Raw genomic sequence first — 15,956 nt, 5'->3', positions numbered from 1 at the left:
GTCTCATAATATTGTTCTTCAGTTACCTGGTGTGAAGACAGAAGCCAGAAATACCAAAGATCCTGGTGTGATTTGGAAATTATTTTTTCCAGATAAAGTAATCCACCTTATTACGAAGTTTACTAACTAACATACTGAACGACTTTCACCTGAATTCAAACGAGCCAGTGGCTGTCGACTTACTGACGAAAAGGAAATTGAAGCATTACTTGAACTTCTTCTATTTCTATTATATAACTTCCGACAATTTTTTCATAAGCGTTCCTTTAGTCGACAGTTAGATGCGAGATCACAAGCTAAGTATAATAGGCACAATTCGCAAAAATAAAAAGGAACTGCCAAAGGAATTCACTAATGTAAGAAGCCGCACAGAAAAGTCCAGTTTATTTGGACACCAAAATAACTACACTCTAGTTTCATACGTGCCAAAGAAGACTAAGAATGTTATATTAATCTCTGGTACGCACGCTGATGCTCAAATTGAAGAGTAAACTGGAAAACCGCATATAATTTTGGACTATAATGCTACAAAAGCCGGCGTTGACACGTTAGACAAAATGTGCGAAAGCTATAACTGCGCTAGAGGAACTAATCGATGGCCGATGGTTATTTTTATAAAGGGTGTGTCACATCAAATTGCATCACAGAAAAAACGCTGTAGAAATTCGCCCAGTAGACCGATCCTTTTGAAAATTTTAGACAGTAAAATAAAAACTATTAAACAACTTTTGGCATTTTCTTTTTATTCATACTTCGAGCCCAAGCCCGTATGCTCACACCTTCCTCTTTACCCCGTCCATAAGGTTCTGTACAACGTCAGGTTGTAGTTTTTTTTTAACAGAAATCCATTTTCTCTTGAAGTCCGCCTCCGATTTGACAACTTTTGGGTTCTTCCGTAGGGCCTGCTTCATAATCGCCCAATATTTCTCTATTGGGCGAAGCTCCGGCGCGTTGGGCGGGTTCATTTCCTTTGGCACGAAGGTCACCCCGTTGGCTTCGTACCACTCCAACACGTCCTTTGAATAGTGGCACGAAGCGAGATCCGGCCAGAAGATGGTCGGGCCCTCGTGCTGCTTCAATAGTGGTAGTAAGCGCTTCTGTATGCACTCCTTAAGGTAAACCTGCCCGTTTACCGTGCCGGTCATCACGAAGGGGGCGCTCCGCTTTCCGCAAGAGCAGATCGCTTGCCACACCATGTACTTTTTTGGCAAACTTGGATTCTGCTTGCGAATCTCCTCCGGAACGCTGAATTTGTTCTCTGCGGAGAAGAACAACAGACCCGGCAGCTGACGAAAGTCCGCTTTGACGTAGGTTTCGTCGTCCATTACCAGGCAATGCGGCTTCGTCAGCATTTCGGTGTACAGCTTCCGGGCTCGCGTCTTCCCCACCATGTTTTGCCTTTTGTCGCGGTTAGGAGCCTTCTGAACCTTGTATGTACGCAGGCCCTCCCGCTGCTTGGTCCGCTGGACGAATGAACTTGACAAATTCAGCTTATTGGCGACATCCCGGACCGAACTTCTCGGATCACGTCTAAACTGCTTAACTACGCGCTTGTGATCTTTTTCACTGACGGAGCATCCATTTTTGCCGTTCTTCACCTTCCGGTCGATGGTTAGGTTCTCGAAGTATCGTTTTAGTACTCTGCTGACCGTGAATTGGACGATTCCCAGCATCTTACCGATGTCCCGATGTGACAACTCCGGATTCTCGAAATGAGTGCGCAGGATTAATTCACGACGCTCTTTTTCGTTCGACGACATTTTTCCAAATTTACGAAAAATTGACAGTGAAGCATGGCCAACGTGATCTATACACTCTTATCTGATTATAAGCGAAAGCTGAAGATATAATTCCTAAAAATTAAATTTCTACAGCGTTTTTTCCGTGATGCAATTTGATGTGACACACCCTTTAGTCTTATGAACATTGCGAGCATAAATTCTTTTATAATATATGGACTGAACAATACTGATATTAAAACAAGCCGAGAGATGCTTTCATATCATCTCATTATGTTTATTATGCTTACCTAAAACACTATGACAACGAATATCAGAAGTATCTAAACCCGATATTCCAGAACCTAGACATCTGGAAGGTTGTTGTAAATTATGCTTTTCGAAAAAAAACTGAAAAACATGTTATAACTGCATGAAATGTGAAACATACTTTTGTCTCGAGCATGCATGCATGGTATGTTCTGATTGTTATAGCAATGTAGCGCTATATTTGAGTTCTGCCTTCTTACATTTATGATATTCGATTGCTTAAATTTAGTTAATAAAAGAAAAAACTCGTTTTTTTTATTTGTGTTGGAGTATCAAAATTTACATACCTATTTTAGAGGCTGAAAAAATAACTGAATAAAGTGGTAGAAAAAATATTTTCTGGAATTATTTCATTCAATTACATCCTCTTCCTCTTCTTGCCTTAAAAGTTCACAATAGTAATATTCTAGAGAAATTCAACTTTTGGTCTGTGACACCGTGCGCGAGTATACGTGTTATAATTTTGAACGCGAGTACAGGAGTGTTAAAAAGAAAGATCAATTGAATGAAAAAACTGAACTTGAAGAGAAAAAAAAAATTCTCTTCAATTTTATTCAGTTTTAATAGTTATTTAATTCAGCCTCCACAAAACTAACTTATTGATTCTCGGTCTGTGAGACCGTATGCGCGAGTATAGGAGGGTCAAAAAAGCGAGATAAGATGCCCATATGCGTGTTTGAAACAATGGGTCCAAATGTCAAACGACATCGATGCGTTTCTTTTGGATGAATCCCGATTTGCTACTTATACCTTTCGCTTCCAATATGTTTATGCCTATAAGAATCGTCAGATGGGCTTGATTTTTCGAGCGATTTTTGTTGTCGAACCGAAAACGCTGAGGAATTTTAAACCCAATTTTTTCTGTTTACAATCGAATTAAGATGTACCGCTGTTCACAAATGCAGACTTTTGGTATACATTAACAAAATGAACCCTGCGTTAGATGCGTTTTGCTCATGAATGACAATATCGTTTTATTTTCCTTACAAGCATTCTCGTTATATTTATCCATGCCGTCCAGCGCAAATCAGTTCAGCTGCACTAGTTCGGTCGCAAACAGTTCGCCCGCCAACACTTCGTTCTCAAACAGTTCGTTCCCAAACAGTTCACTCTCAATCAGTTCTTTCTCGTACAGTTCACTCGCAAACAGTTCGTTCTGAACCAGTTCGTTCACAAACAGTTCACTCGCAAACCGTTCTTTCGGATTTAGTTCGTTCACAAACCGTTCGCTCGCAATCAGTTCGTGGGGAGAAAGAACGACCGTTCGTTCACTCTTTTCGGCGAACTAGTTCTTTCGTACCGTTCGTGAACGGATGCCCATCTCTAGAAATAACTGCCATCGGATACCTACGTATTAGGAAATACCGTGGAATATCGATGTCATGCTCACTTGGTGAGAGTCTGGAAGCCATGATTTAAACTGTAAGTGTTACACATTCACTGAATTGCTCTTGCAGGTGGATATGCAAGATTGATTGTATTTTCTTGACTTCCATTTGGATTAACTTTTGACTCGCGGCACGAAACTGCGGCATAAACAGTGGCGCCGAGTGGAGCCCCTCCCTCTTCTGTATGTGGTGTATGCCGAATGTTGAAGTATTTGATAATGTAGGGGTCCCTAAAATTATGTACCTGGTGCGATCCATACCACCACCCCCCCCCATCGACGCCATTGAATATTTATCGCTGGAAGTGGAGTATTTTATAAAGAAATCATTGTCAAAACCACCTTGCTGTAGTCAATCAGCGTGCCGAGCGATGTCATTCAGTATTGTTTCAATAGAATTTATATTGCCATTGACACAAAAAAATTGTTGTGTGGAGTTTTGTTTGAGCCTCGCTTCCACACATTCTGTACTATTAGAATGCATAAATTATTTCAAATAGTTTCCGAAAACCATAGTAAATAAATAACCAATCTTCTAGATGTGTTTGTTGATGAAAATATTTTGTCATACAGAAGTATTCAATGCGAAATTGGATGAGGTCACCATTGTTCAACTACCAAACTTTTTACATCCGCTCGAGTACTTCCGTCCCAGTCATGTTTAGTTTGAATTTTCAATGTCAATAACTCGTCTTCAGCCTTTTCAGCAGTTTCCTCTCGGGAAATTCCCAGAAGGAAAAGTTATTTCATTTGCCTAAATCAAATTCACGCCACACAATGCCCACATGTGCCATCCTCAATGTCTGTGCTGACCAACCAACAAGAATTGGAACGACATTCGACGAGGGGGTTGAAGGCTACAAAATCAGACATACTTGAGAACATAAGAGATTATTGAATCGGTTTTCCGATCGGTTGTTTTTGAAGAACATTCTCTTCCCCTTCATCCGGAACGTGATTCTGTTTCGATTAAATAAATAGGCTTTGTCTAGATTGTCTGGATGGTCGGAAACTGATTTTATATTGGCTATACAATATATTATACGTGTAACCGGTTTAGATTTGCATCGCAACATTTTCTCAATTGAATTTATTTTTTATGTAGGCATAGGATATTGACACGTGGCACGCTGTCGAAATTGAAAATTCCAAAAACGTATAAACCAAACTTGGATCCTATAAATATTTGTAATAATGTCACGATTTCGCACCATTCTGACGGCTCCCGTTGCCTGTGTGCATTCAGCAACAAAACTTCTAAGGAACAGAATCAGCAAACTTTAATGTCGGGATGCTTCCGCGATGGTGACAAACATAAATAAACATATCCCGGTCGGTGTTTAGGGAGGCTGCCGCTGGGATAAGTAGTTCCGCCTTGAGTTTCCAGTGACCACGTGTTGCATCTGTGCGCACGCGCTTCACTCCCGTGAGTGTCGGACACTCATTAACCATAATATTTGCTACATAAGTTAGGAATATTCCGACGCTAGGATCAGTCCGCCGGTGATAATGCAAAAGTAGTGAACCACTCGTTCAAACTGTCCCGCCGAGAATAAACACGCGATTAAGGCGGCTCGCACACCGGAGCAATAAAAAACTAGCAACTGTTAACATGCAATAAGCAATATTATCGCCAATGGATTTTTCCATTTAATTTTTGTTGATCTCGCACACCGACGCAATACGATATCGCTGTCGCCTTTACAGAGCAACACATGTCGCTAGCAACACGGCGTGTCGGTTGAAGAGCAACTTATCGCCCATATTTTGACAAGTTTCGTACATTAAACCGATTGTTTGCATAATGTCAGGGGTTTTAATTACTCTGGTATGCGAAGAACAACAAAATGTGTTGCCTGTTGTATATTGCGTATTGCAGTTTGCTAGTTGCTTATTGCTGCGGTGTGCGAGCCGCCTAACGGTTAGTTTGGAATCCGAGTTGGAGTTAATTTCGTATGTCGGATCCCGGAACTCAATCTCGGCTTAATTAATCATGTTAGCCGAATAGTTAGGGATGATGTGGAATTGTATGCAAATTATCGCAGACGAAAAGTAACCAAAATGGCAATAGAACCGAGGGCTAGTAGGAATTCCCCCCGGTGTCGTTAGTGCCCTACAGGGTGGTTCATGGATTGTTTCAGTGTGAATGCGAGAAAGGTGCGAAGTGGCGTTTAAAACTGGATAGATTGTACTGGATACCACAAGTGACGCAAATTGAAAATGTTGACCGTCCTGTGGAATATTTTGGCGATTACGGCGATTAGTTTCTGTGGTGAGTGTTTCTAACTGTGCTGCATTCTATTGAGACCGTCCCAGAAGCAACAATCGCAATAATATCCCGAACATCTCTCGTTACGCCCCGTTGGAAAGCGTTGGTCACCCGTGAAGCCGACCCTCACGTTTGATCGCTTTGATTGATGATAGGCTTTTATTTGAACAGTTTGAGTGCCTTACTGATTTGCGGAGGCTATATGCAAAGCTTGCTGAAATTGAATGAAGTGTGTAAGTGACTAATTAATCTTCATCAAATAGCCAACTCCGGGATGGATGGCGGCATTTGGAGAGTGAACAAAAAAATCTGGCCAGTGATTTGCATCGGAGAGAAACGATTATCATTATTGATGGCGCTCTTCGCTAATTTCGTACCAATGAATAGTGACAGGACGAAATTTCTATTAAAAATTGATTATGACTTGAACGAATTTAAGGAGGGTGTCGCCATCGGTTCCTGTTCCGTGTTAAGCTCCAGTAAGGATTGAGGAAAAATGACTGTGCTTTCCCATTCAGTTTCCAGCCTAGTTTCTTGGATGAAAATAATTTGATTGTTGCACTAGATTCAAGAATATGTTTTCGTTGATTCTTTGTGTAACAACATGAAATACAATTGTTATTATACATTATTTTTAATCTAGTTTTGCTGTTCAAAGGTTCAAAACACGACCACATTGTTTATGTGGAATAACGAAATAATTTCATTCAATACGCTTGTTCGATCTTTCGGATATCGAAAAGAAACGAGAGTTGACAATCAACGCAGCGAATTACTCATGGATACGTCGAAATACTAGTCAACTACAAAGGAATAAGTGGTGTTTGACTATTTCTGTTGAACACATGATGAGCAGCTAATTGTAGTTACGGAAAAGTATTTTTGTAAATGTTCTTCCCTTGTTACATAATGGTAGAATGTAAAAATGTCCGGATTGAATTACGTTAACGTTAGTTCCGTTGATCTCACTGATTTATTTTAAGAGTGTATGGAATAATAGTAGGCTTGGTGTGTGGATAAATTAGTTTGTTTACATCGTGGTGTCACGTCGCGAATTGATCCTGCGGTTGACTGAACTGTTGAATTACTATGTGTGTTACCCTGAAACGATGTGTGTTATCCTGAAAGGAATCTCACTATCGATATAAAACAAGGAAGTGGAAGAAAAGCAGGTGGCTCTGAGATGCCGGGTCATCGTTCGATTGATTTAAATAATCGAATATCTGAAATTAAAATGGAGTAATTTTGTATCGAATAATATAAAATCAAAATATGAATACATCGAATAATTGCCACTGTAATCACGATTAATGAAAGAAAGAATTTTTCTCAAGGTTAATGTATTTTTAGGTTAAGAATTATGCTATATAATTTTCTATTCAACCATTTAACATCGACAACCCGATAGACCACACGACCAAAATGACAACGTAAAACGTGATTATTGCAAGAAATAAATATTCACTCGATTAATCGAATATTGAAAGACAATTATTCGAATGAATCGAATATTGAAAAATGCCCGAACGATTAATCGATAATCGAATAAATGAAAACTTTAGACATCACTAGGTGGCTCTTTCCACAACGGAACCCAAAGCCAAACCAACGAAAACGGCAGACGGTATAACAATCTATGTCCAGGAAATAGAGAAAAGTGCTGAGTGCTTGAGAAGTTTCAGGACACAAATTGTACCGGATCGCTACGAGAAGCGAAATCTGGAAGAAAAGGAGCACCCAAGGAATCTCTACGATAATTCACTGGTGAAATTAGATTGTATCGTTATAAATGACGAAACGTACGGCAATGAACAAAAATGTTGTACTTCATACGATTGGTCGAGACTACAAAATTGAAAATAGGTCGAATTTGCCAAAGAAATTTACTCGTTCGGCAAGTGATATATAGCTATGGATTGCAAAAGTGGTACTTTCGTATCTTCTGGGACCATAAATCACTAGATTCAGTTAATAAAATTGGTAATGTTGGTTATCCGAGAAGGAATCATTAAAACAATCGGAAAAAGTATTTAATACTCTTTGAAGCTCAGATTTTGATTCGGTGACATTTCAGCCCTTGTAAATGACAATTGTATCATTCGCAAATAGTGATAGTCGTCCATCAAATGGATTAATGGGAATATCTGATGTTACAATTACTTTCTCTAATGAGATATTGTTTGTACGAGGGTCACTATTTATATTTCGGGAATTGGCAACACTGATGTCATGTGAGTCCATCTGACGGTTCCATCGTAAAGTTTGACATTTTTGACGATATACGTACTCAGAACATTTGTCATACGGACGCTATTTGTTTATTTTATATTTAGTTGAAAGTTTGGTCTCGGTTAAAAAATGTAACTGAATCGTGAACATTTTCGTGCGATGATTTTTTACGACTTTCGACGTGGATTATCACAACAAGAGTGCGTCAATCAACTTAATTTGACTTTTGGCGATGAAGCTCCATCAAAAACCACTGTGTATCGCTGGTATAGTGAATTCAATCGTGGTCGTAGTTCGCTGTCCGACGAGTTTCGTGAAGGTCGTCCAAAATCGACTGTAGTGCCAGAAAACATCAATGCTGTGCACGAAATGATTAAGCAAGATCGTCATGTAACCTATTGTGAGATTGAGGCATCCCTAAGCATCAGTTCCAACAGCATATATGCGATTTTACATGAACACTTAGTTCTGCGAAAATTATGTTCACGTTGGATCCCACATAATTTGACAATCGCTCAAAAAAAAAGGCTCGTGTCGATTGGAATAAATGCTTTGAAAATTGGTTTAAACGCATGCAAAAGTGTATCGATCATCGTGGTGAGTAATTTGAAAAACAATAAAAATATATTCGCAGCTTAACTATTTGTTTTTGTTCCTATTCCCGAAATATAAATAGTGACCCTCGTATGAACATTGTGAGCTCTACCAGAAAGATAATTTTTACTTTTTGTTATCAAATATGTGGGAAAACCAAAGCCTTAAAACTTGTGTAAAAGTTGCCCAATACGCAAACTCGGTTGAGCGAAGGAATCAACCTTTCTGAGTCTGGATTGGCAATTTACAAAGTTGAAGTAGAAGAAAAGCGTCACGAGAAATAACCTATTCCTGGAATAAACTGAATTGTCTGCCTTCGCACTAATTCCCTACGGAACGAGCCACGAACGGAAGCTAATCAGACTTATTCCTTTCAATAAATTGAACTGACTGCCTTCGCACTAATTCCGTACGGAACGAGCAACGAACGGGAGCTGATCAAAATATCGAACATCAACTAAGCGGGAGGATCAACGAGTACAAGATCTTCACGAACTCCGAGCGCAAATTATACAACTATTGCTGCGAACGTTGGAAGACTTGAATCTGAAGAACTCTCGTCAGTCGATTCAATGGAGGTGGTTTCGGACTACTTAATCGTAAGACACGATTCCAAAGACTACTTGCTTTATTCAGAGAACCTTGGGTTTTTATACAATTTTAGTTTATCCTAAATCTACCCTAAATTTAAGTCTAACGTGCGAAAGAAAGAGAAGACTATAAATGTCCTTGCTTCTTTTCATACAAGTCCTTTACCTATCGCTATCTGTATTTCAAAACATACGATATCCATAACTGCATTCTAAGAGCAACGGAGCCTAACGCGATAAGAAATGTGTGCGATTGTTTTCGGTTCCTTTCCTTTCTACTAGGTTTTATTGCACCAGGTTTTATTGCACCCGCTCCCGATAGGATTGTTATTTTAGGATCTTACACACGGTTCGCTCTTATCGTATAGTGTTTTTCTTCTGTCCTTCTTTCGATCGTTTACGATATTGAAATTAAATTGCTAAATTCTTTCGATTTCTTACATTTCCCCTTCCGTAAATCTACCTGCTCGAATTTACACTTCAAAGAATTAGCAATTGTATAAGTATTCAGTTGTTTTTTTTTTTTATAAATTTTTGTTAGCTATTATCTAATTCACTTTTAATTATTTTAATTCACTAATTCACATTATTTATACTCTTGGTAAAATTCGTCCACAAATGGGTTGTGTTGTCGTATCTTCCATAGGTATTGCCGTCTCCCTAGTCGTAGCAATATTGATGTCATCAGATGGTTCAGTCTTCCTTGAATTGATTGATGTTTCACGTAAATGTCGTACTGCATTCCGGTGAGAAAGAAACGTTGTGAGTGAATCCCAGCAAGATGCCATCAATTGCCAGCCGAATCCATATATGTCGTATAGAATTCTGCCGTGCATGATTGTATCGACGATAAACTTTATCATCCTGCCCATCATATATAGACCAATCGCCGTTGATGTGATGTTTCCGAGCCATGTAGACCAAGACATAAGCCGCATCCAATACCTTGTTATTGCATCGTCGATTACATCTCCAGATACTAAGGCTCCGAAGTTGAATCCTTGATCATTGGGTCGTTGTCCAATCAGCACCTTGTGTATTACATTCGTTGCCACTCTACGATCTCCTTGTTCATAAATCATATCCCTCATCTTTTTAAGATTGTCTGCATCATAGACACCACTTTGCATTAGATTTGGAAGAGGTGTGTAGGACCATGTTGTAACTATGTCCGACACTAATTTCTCTGGTGGAGTTGTTTCACGTAATCGTCCATCAGTTGTATACCATTTTCCTCCGAACATGAATTTTGCTGGTATTAAAGGTGTGCAATCTATTTCAATCCCGCGGTTCTGGAGTATTCTTGTCACAGGTGCCAAAAACATCGACCTGTTGTTAAATTCAACTGGAATTTCTTGGAAGCATCGCGCTTCGGATCTTGGCGTAACAAATACTGGTTTGCATTCAATAACATGAAGCACTTCCCCAGCAACAACTGCTGTATATCCTGACCTCTTCATTATGCTCGATACAAACTCCGTTGGATTGATTCTTGCTAATGTCAATTTAGTTTCCAGTAGAGCCTTATCTAGTTTGCACATCTCTGTCATAACCGAATTGTATACGTCGTCTAATTTCTGACCAATGTAGTTTTCGACGAATGTTATTTTCGAATTGAAGTAAGTAAATAGATCATTATTTGAACCTGACGTAGGTTTTCTAACAAATGGCGATCTCATGTTGGATAACTCCAAAACTAATATTCTGGGATGGTCTGTTTTAAACCCAACGTGTCCACATATATATGTCCTTGCTGTAGTTTTTATCGAAAATAAATGTCGTTCCGATATTGTGCTGTACACTACAACCTCTCCAATGGTTTTCATTTGGTTATTCGTTGTTTTGTTGACAACTCCTTCAAAAATAACTTCAAACTCGCTTTCTTCACATCTACGGTTCATGTCGATGTCCCAAGTTAGATAGCCTTCTTCAGCGTCCAAACAACGTCCATGTGTGTATGTACACGTTAAACCTCCTTTCAACATTATCTGGCTACTTTCAATGTCTACAGAGGCGACATAATCTTGAAGTGTAATCGTATATTCATAATATACTAAGGCGTTTGTCCACGTGTATAACGGCGTTTTGTACACTCCTCCACTGCAGGAACTGCCAGTTATTGATCCTACCACCAATACTTGACCTCTATTTGTGCTGTTGAGATTCAATTCCTGAATAACAGTGTTATCGGCTAGTGTAACTGCTCCACTATAGTGAGCTTTTCGACATTCCTCGGATGAAAACTCCTTCACGATGTAGGCAAAGCCGTGTTGATAATCAGAAGTGTGGGAGTGCATACCACAGTGTCGAATCGACCTCTTGATGATGACTTTACATTGAAATACCTTTGTTTGAATTTTCGAATTTCTTTGTAACATTTGTATCCGAAGTTCCGTTGTTGTCAGGTTAGTTGTTGGCGGTAAGCAAGATGCCACATCCAACAAAGAATATGAAGTCATATTTACATCTGCATTGGCACAGTCGTATGCGATCAATCCATGAGATGTTGAGCCTAGTACACTGCATCCCACGAATAACATTGCAGCAATCAACAGTTGCATGAGCGTTAACCGGTTAACTGTATCTGATTTCCATCTTATTTTCCTTCTAGATTCGCCTTTTTGAGAGTAATCCGATTGTACCAAAACTTTTGAAGTTTCCGCTGTTAATACAGTTGTAGTACAAGGATTGATTCGTCGTTTCTTTTTCTTCGGCTCAAATTTCTCACAATTCACACTGCTGTTTCTTTCAATAACTTGATGGAGTGCGGTAAATGAGGTGTTCATTTTGTTTACTTCTTTAGACGTTATGTCTTTCAGAGCGGCATCCTTGCGTATATTCAATACTGCTAGCTTATGTGCTGCTCGTTTAAAGGTCCCTTTGGGTGTTTTAACGAACGCTGTACGTACTTGGCCGTCTTTTCCTTTTATAACTCCAGTTACTCGTCCTCTCAACCATAGGCCCCAACGTATAGTACTGTCTGTTATCAATACTATGTCGTCTATTTCAATGGGCTGAACTTTATGCGTCCATTTTTGTCGCGATATTAATGTTGGTATATATTGTTTCTTGAATCGATCCCAAAACTGTTGACTGTAGTGGTTCACTAGTTCCCATTGAACTCGAGTGAGGTTGTTGCTGTCCAAATTTTGAGGTGGAACGTATTCACCTGCCCGTCCAATTAGGAAATGGAACGGTGTTAGAGCCTCTTCCACATCATTATTGCACGGTATGTGTGTTAGTGGGCGACAGTTTAAGATAAACTCTACTTGTATTAGAGCTGCTCGTAACGTTTCAGGATAAGGTGTCCGACTACAACCTATCATATAATATAAATTGTCTTTAATAGTTCTGATGAGTCGCTCCCAAACTCCTCCAAAGTGCGGTGATGCTGGTGGGTTAAAGGTCCATTCTATCTTCAGTTTTACAGCTTCAGATTTCGACATCCTTTCGTCGATTTCGTGGATTAGTTTGTTTAGTTGTTTTTCAGCTCCAACAAAATTTGTGCCATTATCGCTGTATACATGTTTGATCTTTCCACGGCGGTTTTGAAAGTTTTTAAAACACATTAGGAAGTGATCTGTATCTAACTTCTCAGCCATTTCAATATGCACGGCTCTCGTAGTCATGCATGTAAAGAGCACGCCCCATCTTTTCTCTATTGATCGTCTTACCAATACTTCAAAAGGACCGAAGTAGTCCACTCCAGTATTCGTGAATGGATGAGCATACAAATCTACTCTAGCTGCCGGTAATGGTGCCATTTGAGGTGGCAAAGGTTTAGCTTTCATTATAATGCATTTAGAGCAGTCCGTTTTTATTTTGTTGAGAACTGTACGCATGTGTGGTATATAATACCGTAATTGTAATGCTCCAAGTACTACGTTATCCGAACGATGAAAGTATTTTTGATGATATTCAGCAACGATCAAACGTGTTCCATGGTCTTCAGCAGGTAAAATCACAGGATGTATTGTATTCATTTGCAATTTAGTTGCATTTTCGAGACGACCTCCAACTCTCATTACGTTATATTCATCTAGTATTGGAGTAACCGCTGATAACTGTTTATTTCTAATATCAACATAACCGTTTAATTCAATGTCATGAATTTCCTTAGCGAAATGTGTCATTTGTATTTTACGAAACACAACTCTTTCTGCAATTTTTCGATCCTCATATGTTATATTGCGATTAAAATTAGATTGTATATTCAATCGTTGGTTTTTCTTGTATTGCAGCCAATCAACATATTTTTTCACAACACATACATGGTGTATCAACACATTCCAACTGGAGTATCGTTTGATTCCGATGAATATAGAACTTGTTTGGTGCAATCCCACTACTTGTCTCAACTCTTCCGTTGACTCCTTAATCTTCCTGTTAGGATATTCGATCACTGGCTTCTTAAGGAATTGAGGTCCTTTTGTCCATATAGATTGCCCTTTGAAATCTTTTGTAGCTTCGTCGGCGGGATTTAATTCAGACGGTATATAACGCCATTGCTGTATATTGGTTGTATCTAAAACCTCAGCAACTCGATGAGTGACGAATATTTTATATCTTCTATTCTTCGGTTGTAACCATGACAAAACATTTTCCGAGTCTGTCCAGTAGGTAATACTATCTATTTTAATTCGTTGCTCGTTCTGAATGGTATTTGTCAATCTGGTTCCTAGTAAGGCTGCTTGTAGTTCCATTTTTGGAATAGACAACTGATGAATAGGTCCGACTTTTGCCTTTGCTGCCAATAATCGTATATAAACCGAGCCGTTTGCAATACAACGTAAGTATATAACTGCAGCGTATGCTCGTTCAGATGCATCTACGAATGTATGTAGCTCCAATTTTCCTGCTCCATCCGGTATTATACACCTGGGTATTTTTACGTTAGAGGCTTGTTGAATTTTCGCAAGCCAATTTTGCCACTGTTTGCTCAAATGTTTGGGTACTTCATCATCCCAGTCTAACTCGTCTTTGTGCAGCTCTTGAAGCAAAATCTTTCCCATTATCGTATAATTTGATATCAATCCTAATGGATCATACAAACTCATAACAAATGCTAACACCTCTCTTTTCGTGGGTAATCGTAGCGTTTGTCTTACTTCATTGCTCAGCTTCTTCAACGATAATCGATACCCGATCAAATCCAGTTTCGTGTTCCAATAGACACCAAGAACTTTTTCAGCACATGAATCCTTATCCTCTATTACCTTAATGTCGGTAGATTGGATCCGATCGCTGGATAAATTGCTCAGTAATTCCTTACTGTTCGATATAAAGTTTCGAATGAAGAATCCGCCATGTTGGTGTATATCGATGACGTCTTTGGTAATAGCGGTTGCCTCTCGAATGTTTGTAAAACTATCCAGATAGTCATCCACATAGTGTTGTTTTTCAATTGCCAGGGCTGCTTTCGGTTTCGATTCCATAAATGCTGCAGCGTTTTTATTTTTCACTGCTTGCGCGCATGATGGTGAACATGTCGATCCAAAAATCATTACCTCCATAATGTATACATCAGGTTCTCGATTGTTTTCACAATCTCGCCATAAAAATCGTTGAGCATGCTGATCCTCCGGTTTTATTTTGACTTGGTGGAACATCTCTTGAATATCTCCACAAACTGCAATACGTCCCTCTCTGAATCGCAGCAATACTCCAACGAGTGATGTAGTAGCATCAGGTCCAGACAAAAGATTAGAGTTAAACGATACGCCATTTATTTTTGAAGCTGCATCAAATACCAATCTTGGTTTTGGAGGTATTTTATTCTGGTTGTGAACTATAAAATGCGGGAGATAGTATGTTCTCGGAACCGCGTTAATTAGCTCTGAATGTGCTAGTTTTCTAGCATATCCCTTTTTCACATAATCAGCGAAGGTATTGATAGCCCAATCCTTCAATTTTTCATCTTGTTTCAATTTATTCTCCATAATCACCAATCTCCGTAAGGCTGTATGATAGCTGTCCGGAAATTGTACATCTTTGGTTTTCCATAGCAGACCGACCTCGTAACGGTTGTCTTTTAGCTTGATGGTGTTGTCGAGAATCTGTTGTGCTCTTTCTTCCTCTGGTGATCTTGGCAGTTTTTCCACTAATTTCACTCCAAAATCGTCGATTGAGAAGTATCGCTGCATCATTTTGCTCATCTCCTGTTCTTCCTGGATGACCATTGTATAATCTTGACGGTTTATGTTATACTCCTTTCCGTATATCACCCATCCGAGTCGCGTTTTTACTGCCATAGGACCATTTCCTTTTACCGTTTTGATGGCACTCAGTAATTCGCTGTTGTCCAATCCAATTAACAATGTAGGCTGAGCTTCCTTATAATCTTGAAGCGGAATGTCCTTCAAGTAGGGATAATTCTTGGCAATTTGTTCCATGTCAACTGTTTGGATAGGAAGATTTAGATCATGCATAGTCCGGGCCATCACTGGTTTTCCTATGCCCTTTATCCAGAATTTTACCCTCTTGCTTGAGCAGGATTTTAAACAATCCTGTGTCCATTTTAATGTAAGCGGGTCAACTTTTCCTTCCAACTCTAACATGTTAGCCATTCTCTCGTCCAATAGTGTTACTGATGATCCTGTGTCCAGGAAGGCGTAGGTGTCTATCATTCTTTCGCCGTTTTGGACTGTTATAGGAACTATTTGATAGTAAAGGTGTTCCTTGCGTTGTCGATGAATATTCGTGGTTTCTTCGGGACCTCGTCGTACGTCAGCAGCCGTATCCTGATTTCTTTTATACTCCGATCTTTGATGAAGTAAGCGATTGTGCTCCTTGTTGCACCCATCGATTCCACATATTCCTTTCATGCTACAATTTCTCAT

The 15,956-nt window shown here is 39.4% G+C and overlaps 1 protein-coding gene across 1 annotated transcript in view; it reads left to right on the top strand.

The window, feature by feature from the left end:
• Positions 1-4,953: 4,953 nt before the first annotated feature.
• Positions 4,954-15,956, top strand: part of LOC129777541 (uncharacterized) — a 37,052-nt gene continuing 26,049 nt past the window's right edge. The window contains exon 1 of the mRNA XM_055783864.1: positions 4,954-5,707. Coding sequence (XP_055639839.1) covers positions 5,656-5,707 — 52 coding nt within the window. The 5' untranslated portion in view covers positions 4,954-5,655. The remainder of the gene's footprint in view (positions 5,708-15,956) is intronic.

The sequence above is a fragment of the Toxorhynchites rutilus genome, chromosome 1 (genome assembly GCF_029784135.1).
Source record: "Toxorhynchites rutilus septentrionalis strain SRP chromosome 1, ASM2978413v1, whole genome shotgun sequence".
NCBI lineage: Eukaryota > Metazoa > Arthropoda > Insecta > Diptera > Culicidae > Toxorhynchites > Toxorhynchites rutilus.
The sequence above is the reverse complement of the archived record's forward strand: the minus strand, read 5'-3'. Positions and strand labels throughout refer to the sequence as shown.